The sequence below is a fragment of the Panthera pardus genome, unplaced genomic scaffold (assembly GCF_024362965.1).
Source record: "Panthera pardus isolate Hobbes unplaced genomic scaffold, ASM2436296v1 HiC_scaffold_16, whole genome shotgun sequence".
Lineage (NCBI taxonomy): Eukaryota > Metazoa > Chordata > Mammalia > Carnivora > Felidae > Panthera > Panthera pardus.
Window position 1 is genome coordinate 88722038 of NW_026526721.1, and position 16704 is coordinate 88738741.

General features: G+C 34.6%; 1 protein-coding gene across 6 annotated transcripts in view; it reads left to right on the plus strand.

The window, feature by feature from the left end:
* TBL1XR1 (TBL1X/Y related 1) overlaps nucleotides 1–15922 on the plus strand; it is a 178165-nt gene extending 162243 nt beyond the window's left edge. For all 6 annotated transcript variants that reach the window (XM_053903625.1, XM_053903626.1, XM_053903622.1 and 3 more), the window contains 6 exons: nucleotides 757–878; nucleotides 1017–1091; nucleotides 4297–4424; nucleotides 5206–5371; nucleotides 10114–10215; nucleotides 11082–15922. In XM_053903625.1, the coding sequence (XP_053759600.1) occupies nucleotides 757–878; nucleotides 1017–1091; nucleotides 4297–4424; nucleotides 5206–5371; nucleotides 10114–10215; nucleotides 11082–11108 (620 nt within the window). In that variant the 3' untranslated portion in view covers nucleotides 11109–15922. The remainder of the gene's footprint in view (nucleotides 1–756; nucleotides 879–1016; nucleotides 1092–4296; nucleotides 4425–5205; nucleotides 5372–10113; nucleotides 10216–11081) is intronic.
* Nucleotides 15923–16704: the final 782 nt, after the last annotated feature.

Below are 16704 nucleotides of genomic sequence, written 5' to 3' on the forward strand. Positions count from 1 at the left end.
TGAAAAGAACGAATCTCCAATCACACAGAGCTAAAATAAGTATTAATAGCTGGCCAGCTTTGGGGCATCTGAGGTTTTAAATTCAATGATAACCATTTTAAGCAGTATTTGACAAGAATCACTTAGAATAAAATGTTTTTGCAATCGTGTGCAATATTCCACTTATCAGTTGAGTGGATAATGGAAATTATTCAGTATAACATTTGTCTAACTTGTAATTTACAAAGTACTTTTCACACACATCATCTCACTTGATTCTCACAGTTTCCTTGTGTACTAAACTTAAAAGGCTTTATCCCCTTTTTTCAGATGAGGAAAATAGCATGAAAGCTTAATAAGTGACTTGCTTAGGGTGCAACGGTTAGAGATTGGCAGAACCAAGCCTCCTTGTCCAGTGAAGACTCCAGAGAATTTTAGAAATAAAAGGAAGTAATGACATCACTTTTAATTTTTTACCAATGAGATCCCAAGAATCCAGGGCTAGTAGTTTATAGAGCAAGCTCTCAGGAATCCTAATCTGGTTACCAGGTCAGTGTACTTGCTGTTAGGTTGGGTCTCACATCAAGACAACTAAACTGAAATTTATTAATATTTATGATAGATACCATAATTTTTAAAAATATTATCTTGAAAACTATAGAATAAAATGTTTAAGCTCCTATTAGCATGCTTAATGTCCAACCATGTTTAAGAGTAAAGCTCCTAGATTTCACTGCTTGTGGAATGAATGCAAACCTAGCCCTTTTTCCTTTTCAGCACCAGCACTGGATGTTGATTGGCAGAGCAACAACACCTTTGCTTCTTGTAGTACAGATATGTGCATTCATGTCTGTAAATTAGGACAAGACAGACCTATTAAAACATTCCAGGGACACACGGTGAGTAACCATTTTTTCCCCCTTTAAAGTGGTTATGATGAATAAGTAATATTACAGAGTGGTTTTGAAATATGTTTAATATCCAAAGAGCAACCCAGTCCATAAAATGAAAATGTGAATATTTACTGTTATTTTTAGAATGAAGTAAATGCTATCAAATGGGACCCAACTGGCAATCTTCTGGCCTCCTGTTCTGATGACATGACTTTGAAGGTAATTCAGATAGTGGGGAGAAATGCACTGGGGGTGCCATGCAGTGTGGCTGCTCTGGGCATGGTAAGGTTGTTGAAGATGTCTCTCTTACAGTTCATTGAATGCTTAAACCTGGGTCAGGACTTACTCTTCTTTTTAATAGTTAATCACTGTTTTTTATTTTATTTTGTGTGAAATGCTTTAAGTGTTTAAATATGGCAAATAAATTCTATTTAAAATAATGTGTGGGGGCTCATGGGTGGCTCAGTGGATTAAGCCTCCGACTCTTGATTTCAGCTCGGTAAGTGAGCCTAGTTGACATGGCCAACATCTGCAGCTTGACATGAATTTATGTTTTTCTTGTCAATGTGACTAAAAGCAAAACTATCACCTTGCAGCTATGCACAGTCACATTTAGAGAAAAAAAGCATTTTGAGATAAAGAACAACCTAATACTAATCTCCAATATTAATGAAACTTTGAGCCCTTTCCTACAAAATACTAACTCTTGTGAAAATAAATTTATCTTTAACTTTGTAATGTCAATGGCTACAGGCGTGATGACCCTTACAGATGGGATAATCATGAAGGAAAACTGCTTTTCCTCCTGTGAACAGACTAAATGTAACCTTGGTAACCTGGTGGGTTTTTTTCGTTAAGTACCTGCTGTGTTTTTAGTTACACAATTTTTCTCAAGCCTGGGCTCCCTTGCAAACATTGCTAGTAAAAAGGCTTTTCTTAATGCTCTTGTCTCTGTGAACAGAGTATGGCGCATAAGTGGAAATGAAAGAAGGCCAGTGGCTGGAGAGCCTACTGAGTTGCAGTTAGGAGTTTGAACTAGAAAGTGTTGGAGAGGTTTTTGTCCTAACAATAATAAAAGGTCAGAATTTTAAAGCAGAAACGAAATGGATCAATATTGTGTAGTAGAGCCAAATTCTGAGAACAAGGCACATGAGTTAGAATATCATGCAAAGCCTGAACAGTGATTTGAGCCGTGCAGATGGAGGTGGCAGGTGGGTCTTACGCTCAGAGAAGAACTTCAACCTTGATATAAAAATTCGGGAATTTTCTGCAGATGGGTGGTCATTCAAATCCAAGACTTGGATGAAGCTGCGTAGTTAGTATAGAGTAAGAAAACAGGGAAACCTTAAAAACAAAAAGTCTTAAACTCCAATAATTACCCTCTCAAGAAGAATGAGCTTCTAGAAGGAAAAAAAAAGAAGGAATGACCCAAATGGAAAGAGAGTGTTTAAAGAAGAATGTTGCAAGGGAGTGTGATGGATGGGAGTGGTTAACAGTAGCAATGCCATTGAAAGGTCAAATAGAATTAAGTTTTAAAACATTTGTGGGGTTTATTTACATAGAGTTGTAAATATCTAGAATATAAAAACGTTTATGATTTTGCTTTGTTATCTCTTACTAGTTACATGGCAGACATGTGAAGTGCACCTAATTTTTGTATGTTGTTGTCGTTGTTGTTGTTGTTGGCAGTTGGGTTTGGTGTTGGTGTTTGGCAAGATGTTACCCCCCACCCAAGCCTTTATTGAATGATTTTGCCAGAAATGCTCTCAGTGGAGGTTTCTCTTAATTTTTGCTCAGTGCTAATATAACTTTTAAATCTATATACGTGTATGTTTTCAACTTAAGAAAGCCTCATTCTCACGATTTTAAATTTATTGCTTTGTTAACCTTTCATGGTTTGTTCTGTAGGAGTCATTTTCTAAACTTATGTTTTATTATGGTAAGAAAACTTAACATGAGATATTTTTTTTAACAGATTTTTGAGCATACGGTACAGTATTGTGCAGTGGATCTGTAGAGCTGAAATTTTATGCTTGTTAGTTAGCCATCCTTTTCCCCTCAGCCTTTAGCATGGTTCCCCTCAGAACCATTCTTTTCTTTGCTTCTGTTGAGTTTGACTTTTTTAGATACCTCGTATAAATGGAATCATGCAGTATTTGTCCTTACAGTTCATCCATATTGTTGTGTATTTCAGGATTTCCTTTTTTTTTTTTTTAAGGCTGAATGACAAATACTCCATTGTATGTATATACCACTTTTTATTTAACCATTCATCTATTGATGGACACTTAGGTTGTTTCCTTAGCTTGGCTTTTTAATATTGCAATGAACAGCAAGTACAGATGTATTTTTGAGATCCTGATATCAGTTCTTTTGGATAAATACCCAGAGGTAGGATCACTGGATTGTATGGTAGTTCTATTTTTATTTTTTTAAAGAATCGTCATACTTTTTTTCATAGTGGCTGTAACATTTTGCATTCCCACCAACAGTGTAACAGGGGATCTCATTTCTCCACATCTGTGATAATTTATTACCTTTTTTATTTTATGATAGCCATCCTAACAGGTGTGAAATGATATCTCATTGTTTTGATTTGCATTTCCCTTATGGCTAGTGACATTAAACATCTTTTCTTATACCTTTTGGCCATTTGTATATCTTCTTGGAAGAAATGTCTACTCCAGTCATTTGCCCACTTTTAAATTGGATTGTTACAGTTTTTGCTGTTGAGTTATAGAAATTCCTTATATATTTTAAAAATTACCCTTTATCAGATATTTTTTCTACAGTTTTTGCTGTTGAGTTATAGAAATTCCTTATATATTTTAAAAATTACCCTTTATCAGATATTTTTTCTCCCATTCTGTCAGTTTCCTTTTTACTTTATTGTTTCCGTTATTGCACAGAAGCTTTTTAATTTTGTATTTCCATTTGGCTTTTTGTTTTTGTTGCCTGTGCTTTGGTGTCATACATGAACCGTATTATTTGCAAGTTCTCTTTGCCCTTCTCTGTTACAAAGCATTTTCTGATTCTAAATTCTACGAGGAATTTATAATGTAGATCATTTATTTAAGGAACAGTGTTAAAACTAATGCCGTAAACATTTAGGATAATTGCCCAAGGGACTTACTCAATGTTGAAGTTTGTACTATCTGAAGTTCTCAGAGTTAATCTCTAGAACTACAGTTAATTCATTCTTGAAGCCTCACAGTAGTGAACATTTGGAAAGGACTTTAAGCTAATTTGTTATTTTTAAAAGAGTGATAAATACTACATTTTAATTTCTTTGCAAATATTCCCTTGAGCTCTAATCGTTGTTCTGGTTACACTATTTATAGTTTGGATTGGCAAAGTAGTATTATTGTAAATGTACCCTTTGTATGGGAAAATATAATTATATATTTTTTTCTTTTTTACTTAGATATGGAGTATGAAACAAGACAATTGTGTCCATGATTTGCAAGCACATAATAAAGAAATTTATACTATCAAATGGAGTCCAACAGGGCCAGGGACAAATAATCCAAATGCCAACCTTATGTTAGCAAGGTAATATTTCTGTTTTACTCCTCCTTTTATGAGTCTGCCACAAAAAAAGCTTCTAATACATATGACAAAGTTAGGAAAGAGTTCATGAAATGGGATCGTATCCTGCAGGAATAATTTTTTGATGGAAACCTTTAAACCCAGAGTTTTATTCTTATTTCAGACCATAATGGATTTTAATATCTGGAGTTATCAAATATTTATTGATGATAATTAAGTATTAATTAAAACCCAAGTAATTGAGGTATAGTGCAATAACATTTCTTCAGCATAAAAAAAAGATAAAGTTAAAAATATTGTCAATACATTGTTCAGAACCATGGATGAATCAATGTAATTATTTAAAGAGGAAGAGGAAGGGAAAAAAAAGGAAAAAAATTAGTAAAAAAAAAAAAAAAAAGTGCTTGTGCAGCTCAGTCGGTTAGCTCAGGTCTTAATCTCAGGATTGTGGGTTGAAGCCCCACATTGAACTCCATGGTGGGCATGGAGCCTACGTAAAAAAAGAGAGAGAGAGAGGAAAGGAAAGGAATATGGTGAATTTAGCTCATTTTGTTTTTCAGTTTAGAGACTTGGAGATGCCCGTAAGCTGCCTTTTCTCCTATTGTAGCTTTGCTTCCGCAACACTTTCTTCCTAATAGCCAATCTGGTCTCATAAAGAATTTGTGTCTAGCTGCTAGGAATGACTGTGGATTTGTGTCTAGCTACTAGGAATGATTCTAGATTGTGGGTGGGACTTGGGTATATTTCATTATTTTTAAAATTGTTTTGTTTCCTCCTTTGTCAGTGCATCCTTCGATTCTACTGTTAGATTATGGGACGTAGACCGAGGAATTTGCATCCATACATTGACAAAACACCAAGAGCCTGTGTACAGTGTGGCTTTCAGTCCTGATGGCAGGTACCTGGCAAGCGGTTCTTTTGATAAATGTGTGCACATCTGGAACACACAGGTATGTCTCAGTGATTGAAATCATCACATTGTTTCATAGGTACTAATAAGCATTTGCCTATATACTCTTCTCTCCTTTGGTTGTCATTCCTTTTGTGACATTAGTTCAATTCTTAGTTTCTAGATGAGTACCTTTTTTGAATTTACAAAGACTAAAATCAGTTGAAGTTATATTTTCCTGATATAGACCAGAATTTAGAAATAAATTTAGATTGTATTATTTTTTCCTCAACAGGTTGCAGACATAAAATGTGAGAGTTTAAGATACGTGTTTATATAAGTGATATAATTTCTTTATTTTCATAATGTTTTAAAATGTTTCATTTTTGAGAGAGCATGTGCACCTGCGGGTGGGCAGAGAGAGGGACACCGAGGATCCAGGGCAGGCTCCACTCTGACAGCAGAGAGCCAGACGCGGGGCTGGAACTCACCAACTGTGAGATCATGACCTGAGCTGAAGTCTTGACATTTAACTGACTAAACCACCCAGGCACCCTAATTTCTTTATTTTCTAAAAGAGTTGTCTTTGAAGGAGCTATATATGAGCAGTTAATAAAATGTATTAAAGGATAAGATTGTATGGCTCAACACAATGACTTATCAGAAATAAATTTAAAACTATAGTATCTTTGGGTACCTGGATAACTTGAGTTGAACATCAGACTCTTGATTTTAGCTCAGTTCATGATCCTAGGATCGTGGGATCAAGCCCTACATTGGGTTTGCACTGGGGGGGGGTTGTGCTGGGTGTGGAGCCTGGTTGAGATTTTCTCTCTCTCCCTCTCCCCCACTTTTGTGTGCGCGCGCGCTCTCGCTCTCTCTCTCTCTTTCTCTCTTTTAAAAACAACAACAACAGAAAACTAGGCTACCTTTGTAGGGACAGTACTTTATAGAGATCCTTTCCTAAAAATGGAGAAAACAGCCAGTTGCTCTAATTTTTTCATTTTCTCGCCTTTTTAGTGTTTATGCTCCATGTACTGTTTTATTTATTTATTTATTTATTTATTTATTTATTTATTGTTTTTTTTAATATATGAAATTTATTGTCAAATTGGTTTCCATACAACACCCAGTGCTCATCCCAAAAGGTGCCCGCCTCAATACCCATCACCCACCCTCCCCTCCCTCCCACCCCCCATCAACCCTCAGTTTGTTCTCAGTTTTTAACAGTCTCTTATGCTTTGGCTCTCTCCCACTCTAACCTCTTTTTTTTTTTTTCCTTCCCCTCCCCCATGGGTTTCTGTTAAGTTTCTCAGGATCCACATAAGAGTGAAACCATATGGTATCTGTCTTTCTCTGTATGGCTTATTTCACTTAGCATCACACTCTCCAGTTCCATCCACGTTGCTACAAAAGGCCATATTTCATTCTTTCTCATTGCCACGTAGTATTCCATTGTGTATATAAACCACAATTTCTTTTTTTTTTTTTTTTTTTTAATTTTTTTTTTAACATTTATTTATTTTTGAGACAGAGAGAGAGAGCATGAACAGGGAGGGTCAGAGAAAGAGGGAGACACAGAATCCGAAACAGGCTCCAGGCTCCGAGCTGTCAGCACAGAGCCCGATGCGGGGCTCGAACCTACAGACTGTGAGATCATGACCTGAGCCGAAGTCGGACGCTTAACCGACTGAGCCACCCAGGCGCCCCAAACCACAATTTCTTTATCCATTCATCAGTTGATGGACATTTAGGCTCTTTCCATAATTTGGCTATTGTTGAGAGTGCTGCTATAAACATTGGGGTACAGGTGCCCCTATGCATCAGCACTCCTGTATCCCTTGGGTAAATTCCTACCAGTGCTATTGCTGGGTCATAGGGTAGGTCTATTTTTAACTTTCTGAGGAACCTCCACACTGCTTTCCAGAGCGGCTGCACCAATTTGCATTCCCACCAACAGTGCAAGAGGGTTCCCGTTTCTCCACATCCTCTCCAGCATCTATAGTCTCCTGATTTCTTCATTTTGGCCACTCTGACTGGCGTGAGGTGATATCTGAGTGTGGTTTTGATTTGTATTTCCCTGATAAGGAGCGACGTTGAACATCTTTTCATGTGCCTGTTGGCCATCCGGATGTCTTCTTTAGAGAAGTGTACTGTTTTTTTTAATAGCAGTCACTTGACTCTCTCCCCCACCCTCCCACCTTCTTCCCTGCCAATCAGCGATCACCTCTTAAATGGTCATAGCACACCGTAGTAAGTTATTGTGGGCTGTGCTCTTTGTGTAGCTGATCATCATAGTTGGTCAAACTATTTTTGCATAAATCATCAATTTCAAGTATCATTTTTAATTAAGTTATACATTCACATGGTTCCCTCAAAACACTAAAAAGGTATACATTGCAAAGTCTTGCTCCCATTTTCTTCTTGATCCCGTATAAGTAACTTCCTGAATTTGTTTGGGAATAAAAGTGTGGATTCCTTCATTTTTATGCTCTATTTTTTCATTTGGATTTTTAACTGCCTTGGAATTGATTTTTATATGTATGATGTGAGGTAGAGATCTAGTTTTAATATCTAATGGATAACCAGTTGTCTCAATACTGTTTAACCCTTTGCTATCTCATAATGCCATTTCTTTTCATATACCAAGTTCTCATTGTGGTTTGTTTATAGATTCTCCACTGATAGACATTTGTATTCGTATATACCTGCATCATTAGCATACTTTTAATAAGTAACTTTATAAATTTCCTCTCATTAAGTCTTTTTTCCCATCATTAAGGTCTTATAATTTGTTTATGAAGATCATCTTTTTTCTTAATTTATTCTGAAGTGCCTTGTGGATATTATTATTAACCATGAATGGCATCTTTTTAAAAATATGTTCCTTTTACTTACTGGTTGTTGCTTGTGTTTGGAACATTAGGACTTTTGACACATTGAGACTGAATTCATCCACTTCTCTGCACTCTCTTGTTAGTTCTAATTGTTTCCCCTTGGTTTTTGCAGCATGTTGGTATTTTTGTTGTGATTGAATAGCAGAGACTTTCTAAAAGTAATCCATAGGTAATTTGCCTGTTGTATACATTTTCGGTCCCTTATTTACTCTATTATGAGAAAATCAGTTTAAATGAAATTTGGGTATGGAAGTATATGATTCTAATGGAAGATACTGATAGGCTCTTAGGGGGTTTGAGCAGCTGTCCATACTATTTTAGATGTATCACAACTGCATATCAAAAAATGTCAGTTTACTTTTTTCTTTTTAGTTTGAAAATAGTAAAATGCATCTAGTAAGTTTTTAGTGCAGGAGAAAGTCATCCTCTTGTCATAAATAAATCAAGGTTTTTTCTTTCCTCATTTGGATTATCATCCATATGATCTGTTACCTAAGCATTTCACAGATAAATTATTGAAGTCTGGTTTGAACATATATACAGATTTGAGTAGTGCTAATGATCCATTGGTCTTTGTGAATATTAAAGCTCTAGCTTGTTGACTGTGCTGTTTTGGTTCAGTTATAGCTTAACTCTGAGCTTAGAGATTGGGAAGTGCTTTTGAAAGAAAGCTATTTTTTTTTAAACCCCAAATTTACTGTCCTATAGGTTTTACTTTCTCTTCATCAAAAGATTTTAGATTTTGTTGGTGCCACTCCTTTCTCCTAATTAACCATGGAAGTAAGCTCAAGACTTACTATGCTTACACTTGTTCATTAATCTTTTAAATTTTGAGAAACTTTAAGTAGGGGTAAAGAGAACAGTTGAACCTTCCAAATATGATCAGCTGTAGCAGTGCACCTGTGGTTACTTTAATATTAGCAGACGGACTTTGAAGAGGAAAACAAAGGAAAACAGTCTCAATGATTAAGTTAGGGTTGGCTGCCTGAGAAGGTATTTTCAAGGCCTTGCTGCCATGTTGTTTTTATTTAGATCTGCTGCCTTTAGTTTGACCTTTTTTGGTTATCATAAAACTGAGAGATGCTTTTCTGCTTTGTCAGGGCAGAACATCAGAACCATAGTTTTCATTGTTTTCCAATTTCTCACAGCAGAACCTCTGTCTTTGCCTTGGTTAATACTGGTTTCCTAGGAGAATAGATTTTTTTTACTGAGTTTTAAGTATTCAGTGGGGCAGCTGCATGATTTTGGTTTCTTTCTTTCTTTTTTTTTTTTTTTTTCTTAAATTTCTAACCTCTTTCAGGAGTAATGGACGTGTATTCCTTCAGCTTCTTTTATATCTCCCCTGGCTTAGGGGCTACTCAGTAAATATGGAGTAACAGACTTATACTGGAATTGTCTTTACCGGCTTATTTTACTTTCTCTTTAGGATGTTTTGTCAAAGAAATTCTGACTTAATTTTGTCTCTCTACATGTTGGCCAAGCTCATGCATCCTTCAACAACAATAATTTGTTGTTGAAGCCGTATATTGAGTGTTTACTTCTAGCTATTAACTGTGTCAAAGAGGCCAAACATACCTTAGTTAAGAATGGTTATCAATACTGGAGAAACTGAGTGTGTGTGTGTGTGTGTGTGTGTGTGTGTGTGTGTGTGTGAGAGAGAGAGAGAGAGAGAGAGACAGATAGACAGATAGACATGTTGAGAGCAGGCAAGTGTTATCTTTTTATAGAAAGATGCTCATATCACATTGCTAGTGTTTCAAAACTTGTATTTATTTTGGAGTCAAAGCTAAATTCTATTTCCGATTGCTAGAAATAAAGCCATGTAATAGTAATATTTGTACCTCAATATTTGGATTTATAATAATATATGCTCTCATTTTTAAGAATCTGTTTTTCATTTTTTTAGACAGGTGCTCTAGTTCACAGCTATAGGGGAACAGGTGGAATTTTTGAAGTTTGCTGGAATGCAGCAGGAGACAAAGTTGGAGCCAGTGCATCAGATGGTTCAGTAAGTATAATGAAGTGTTTGCACGGGAATGGGTGTGTAAGCATAGTAAATAAATGTGGTTTATTGTGGTTGTGACTACAAAAGTCTTCTTTTCATAATGAATCTTGTGATAATGGTTTTGGTCCTTTTTACTGAAGGCTGTATATTTTTCATGTTTATTTCATTCAAATAATGTAAACAGAATTTAGGCTATGTTTGCCGAAAGAGTATCTTCATAATCAAGAAATGGACAGTTATTTTTAATGTAAACCTTCGTTAGCAAAATTGAGCATAGAAGAATACCACTCTGAGAGAGATTTGAATTTTTAATGCCTATTTCTACCTTGTCTTCCTTGCAGAAGAGTGTTGGTGGCCCAGGGAAGGGGGAGTAGAGGCAGTTGAGTCCTGCATTGAGGAATGTGTGATACTGAGAGACTTTCAGGATGAGGTTGGCCAACTCTTTATAGAAATATTAGTTGTGGCTTCGAAAGCTCTGAAAGCAAAAGGAAGATACAGACGATATTAGCCATTAGCTGCTTTCTGAAGCTATAGCTTGATATAACCTAAGGTATCTTTCATTCATGTCCAAGAGATAGGAAATGGTCTGTTTTGAGCGTATTTTTTCTACTTTTTAATTGATAGTAGATCTTCAAAATTTAAGCCACGTTCTTTCTTGGTAGTAGTAGCCCATGGTTGTTGCCTCCATCTACTTAGACGATTTATCTGATTTCTGTTGGTTAAGTGCCCAGTGCCATGATTACTGTTGCTTTACCAGTTTCGTGAACTAGGAAGTAAAACTAGATTTCAAAGTGTACTATTGAAACATTAAACTAAAACTGTACAATGAAATTCTTAACACACTGGTTGATTATTTTAATTTCTTACAGGTTTGTGTATTAGACCTTCGGAAATAGCGCTACTAGTTGGAAGCCATGGACCGACTATGAATGTGTACATAGCCAAAATGACTGTCCCTGACCCATGTACTGCTATAGTCCCACTTGAACCATGGCCAGTCCACTACAGCCAAATCTAAAAGAAATATATACATACAGTGTATATAAACAAAATTGCACCCTGAAGATGACAGAATTTTGTCACAGCTTGTGAATTCTGTTCACCAAGTGCTGGAATCTAATCTGCTGTGCCCCTAAAATAGCATTTAGAAGTTTTGGATATGAAAAACAGAAGAGAAAGAAATATGCGTTATAAAAGCAGCCCATATGTGTACCAGTTTTTGGATACTAATGACAGCCTTGTTTCTCCCCTTTGAATCAGAAGACACCATGGATTATATTCTTTTTTCCCTTCAGTAGTTGAGCAGTTTGTATGTACAGAGAAAATGGACTTACAAAAACTTGCAGCAGTAGTTTGTTCTTGCTTTTAAACTTTGTTTTCGGTTTAGTTTATGGATGCATGAAGTAAGGGAGTGAATCAGTTTCTTGTTTATATTTTTTTCACCTTTTAAACAAAAAATTCTTAAAAATATTTTAATGCATTCTTTTGAAGAGATAGATGTTTGGTACATTTTATGGCTCCCAGAGCATATATTCAATTGGTGCATGTTGTGGAAGGGGGAATTGGAAAGTGAATGAAAATATATGACTTTTGGTCATGTCAATCTGTAAGACACATCAGTAAAAGGATATTATGCTCTGTTGTTTTTTTTGTTTGTTTGTTTGTTTTGTTTTGTTTTTGTTCTTTTTTTGGTGATGTGGCTTAAATGCAATAGTTTCTTTTTTGGGACATATTTCTGCCAATTAAAGACTAGAAGGGCACAATTTTTTTTAATACCATAGAGAAGATGCATAAAAAAAATCTTCTGATGTTTTGTAGCCATAACTAAATTATGGTTAAAATGTGCACTATTGTGAAAAGGAGCAAAGTAGGTTTGGGGTTTTTTTGTTGTTGTTGTTTGTTTATTTGTTTGTTTTGCTTTGTTTTTTAAGAGATTAAAATGTTTCTGGATAAGGATTAGCTTCTCAAAGTGTCCATCATTCTGTGTAGAAGCTGAAAAATGTAATGTAACCAAACTCCAGTATTAAAAATCTCTCATGTTGTTTTTCTTTATACAAAGCAAGATAACGGCATATAACACTGCCATTACATGGCAAAATGTTTGCTACCTTAGTTTAAAAACAATCTTTAAAACAAAAGACTTGCTTCAAGGTGTTTTTAAATAGCAGTGATTCAGAATTTAAAAAAGAAAAAAAAGTATAATTGCACTAACCTCCCTGCTGCTCCGATTCTGCATTCGTGGTACTTGTGACTACATTTTTTTCAAATACGGATAGATTTAAGCTGCTATTTTTTTTTTTGTTTGTTTTTCAGTAATCACTACTATATCATGTCTTCTACTCTGTTTATAATATCAAGTATTTTCTTAAAGATATAGGTATCAGAGCAAACCTCTTCTTACGCTCATGCAACTAAAAGCTAAAATACACAGAATTTGCAAATGAGAGCATTTGTTTATATGTGTGATCAACAGGGTTTGTCATGATTAATGTAAGTATCCACAAGTGTCAGTTTTGAAGAGAATAGTTGTCAAATTTGTATCTCAAAAGATTATAATTAAGGAGTTGCTTATTATTAAGCTTAGCAAATTTATAACACTATTTCTGTCACTAATTATTTTGAGGCCTTTACTACTAAAATTTTAATCTATGTTTTAAGTAGAAACTGATTTAACCCAAGTAATGCAGCTTTGATTTTTAGCATTTGTTGTTTTGCTATTTTTACAAAACAGCATTGATTGAAGCAAGTCTTGGTTTTACTAAGGTAGGATAGCATTTGCTATTGGTAAAGAGAATAAATACACTTAATTTCACAATACATTGTTATATGTACCCCAATTATTGTTAGTGGGGACTATGATACTGTAATAATATTTTTTAAAATTTACATCCAGAGAGGCAGTCATTCATGATGGTTTTGTGCCAGCTGTTTTTAGGGTTTTGGATCACATTATAGATATTTAGAACTATAACCCTGTGACTTATGTAGGAAACCTAATATGCTGAGTATCTGGCACTTGAAATCCTGCTTTTATTGCTAGAGGTCCACATCTGTGGTTAACCTCTGTTGTTGTTTTAAAAAAATAAATAAAAATTTAAAAATCTGTGCAATAATTTTTAAATGTGCTCCCAGGAATAGACACAAATGTTTTGAGTAGGTTTAAGCTGCATTTTCCTTTAGCGATGCATCTGTCAATTGCACTGAATTTAAATCTGAAAGTCAGAGGTGATTATTGATAGTACTTTTGTATTTTGATATGGACAATTTATTCATTTGCATACAGTTATTGACTTTTTTCCCCCAGCTGATTAAAAGTGATAGTCAAGAAGTTCTGCAATATAGCTGCCAAAATAGACAGCTACATTTTTATGGTATTGTCATCTTTTCTTTTTTCTTTTTTTTTTTTTTTCTTAATCTTTAGGTATTTTACTTAAGCATAATAGCCACAATAGGACATATTAAAAGATTATAAATACAGAGCTTTATTATCCTGAAGTCTTGGGTCTTTTAAGTATAAACTTTATCTGAAAGGTATCCATTTTGTAGGCTTGGGTTCTTTATGAGCATACAGTTGTTTATTTTTGCTGCTGTTCTCAACATCATCATTGCCTGCTGATGTGCCACCATGCTGCTCCAATAGACAAAAGTAAGATTGCCTTGAATTTGAGCAGTAACTTGATTGTAGGAGACCAAGTTTCACAGCCTGCAAAATTCTGTATTTGAGGTTCTTGGCTCATTTTTCCTTCCTTTTTTTTCTGAGAACTTACTCCTGAAGATCAACTGATTCCAATAGATTTTCTATCGGTATTCATTATATATCATTGTTGTATAAGCTACTGTAAGAAACGTATAAGGAAAAATAGAAAGGAAAACTTGAATGAATAGAATACTCATTGATTGAAGTAGAATAAAGAAAGAGCAGCTGTCACTCTTAAACTTCATAAAGGAATATCATTTTTCTTCTCCATGTAGGAAATCTGATACGTGCTTATATTTGTTCCAATCCCCATTTCTGTCATTGATCAGGTACCATCATTGACTTTAAATGACTTTTAGAAGTGGTAACTTTTCATTTCCTAATAGATATTAGAGTATATTGAATTCTGTTTTAATGAATAATTCTCTAGGTAAGTATGTTTTAGGATTAAACACCTTTTACAGATACTGAAAGTGCCTCCTTTTGTGGTGTAAAAAAACAAATTATGGTGCAAAAAGTAATTATTAGATTGAATTACATGAAGGTTTTTTGCTTTTTGACATAAAAATGTCAAGAGAAAGGCCAAAGATTTGTACTTTTTCACTTATAAAGCACTCCTTTTTTCCTTAAACTTCTTTCTGTCAAATTAGATTTAATGAGAGAGTACTATTTTTAAGGAGCTATCTGTTTATGTAGAATGATTTTGTTAAGAGTAATGTAAACTATTAACGCATAGAGGCCTGAAGAGGGGTATGCATTTTTGCTATTTAAAGGAATCACGAATGACTGTCCTTATGTGAGCAAAAATGTTCAATTTTACTAAGTAAGCAGAAAAACAAATCTCAAATGCAGTGCTGTTTACTCTTTTCAAAACCGTTTTCATTTTCTTGAGCACATTGTACATTTCTATAGAACCTGCATTTATTCTCACATGCTAAGGGTGGTACTTGCATTTGGTGAATTACTGTTGATTGTTTCCACAGAAATTCTATTTCAGTGGACCAACATTGTGGCATGGCAGCAAATGCCAACATTTTGGGGAATAGCAGCAAATCTACAAGAGACCCTGGTTGGTTTTTTTTTGTTTGTTTGTTTTTGTTTGTTTTTCCTTCTGAATCAGCAGGGATGGAAGGAGGGTAGGGAAGTTATGAATTACTCCTTCCGGTAGTAGCTCTGAAGTGTCACATTCAATATCAATTTTTTTTTAACATGATTCTAGTTAAATGTAGAAGAGAGAGAAAAAGAGGAAGTGTTCACTTTTTTTAATACACTGATTTAGAAATTTGATGTCTTATATCAGTAGTTCTGAAGTATTAATAGCATTCTTTGTTTCTGCCTTTACGTTGACAATGTTGAAGCAGGGTGAATAACTAGGGCATATTTTTTTTTTTTTTCTAGTAAGCTGTTTCACAATGTTTTCTTTGGCGTTTCTGGATAAGTTCAAGAAAACATTCTGCATGTTGTATCTAGTCTGATGTACTTATCCATCTCATTGAAAACAAACACAGACTGCATTCTGTAGCTCTGTAATCCCTAAATACAGAAGTAATTCTCTTCTTTCCTGACTTTGACATTGTAGCTATAATGTTCTAATTTTGATTTTTACAAATCCTTTGGGTCTAATTCTGTGAGCCTACCTATAGCACTGGATTAAAATGTCTGCATCATTTCTTTAGTTATCCAGTTAACTTTAAAACTGTTGTAAAAGTGTAAACCAGCCCATGACAGTTTTTTGTACATGTTAAAGAACTTTATTGTTCAGTTTTCATGATTATTGTGTAAGGAAGACTGATATAGATGTTCTATGCTGTCCTGGACCATGTTAATTACACTTCTGATGTATTTTGGTTCCACATCACAATGATTTGTCCCCAATGATCCTTTTATCCTTTCTAGGCACATTTTTTTTTGTTGTTGTTGTTGTTGCAGTTTCCCTTTGCATTGTATTGCTTTGACAACTGTAATTTGAATCAGATCTGAAAGAGGTCCAGAATAAAATATATTTTGATATTATGTTGGCTGTGTACATATATAAAACCTTTGATACCTATGTAGTTTGTATAGACTGTTTACTAGTCAAGTAAAGAGAGGGATGCTATTTCTTGTTTACAATTTCTTGTTTACATTTTAATTGCATTTACTCCTCCAATGTTCTATTGTAGAATAAACTTTTTTTGCTTTGAGTTAGCCTTCCTAACATATAACATGTCTATTCTTCCCAAGCTGTTGTTATCAGTTGTAACAACTGCCATCAGAACCCAAACCACTGTTTTTCACAACTGTATTGTTTTCTAAGCTATATGTTTTAAGCCCATAGATAAAATTACAAATTTTACTATTTTATTACCTCTCACAGGAGATGAAATTTTTTAAATGAAGGGATTATTTACTATTTTTATTAAAGAATAATAGAGCATTTAATAATCAGCTAAGAAATAAACAATTGCTTTGAATTATTTTCAAAAATAATACTGTATTGAAAGGACATCGTTTCACATAAACTAAAAGAAACCTCAGATTCATTTGCTTAGTGTGCCGTTGAGCACAAAACCGTGTGTATATGTTGCTGAAGATTTTAGGGCCGGGTTCTCAACTTCCATAATGGCATTTTTGTCTCATATAAACCTAACTTAAATAATTTTCTTCCTTAGCTAGTTGCTTAAGTTGCTAACGAACCTTACAATCTTTGAGGAATGGTACCAGGCACCTTCCAGTTTCAATTAGTCCTAGCTCTTGAGTACTTAGAGACTTTTTAAAAGAATCTTTGAGCACATTTTTTGTTTTCCTTTGTTTTT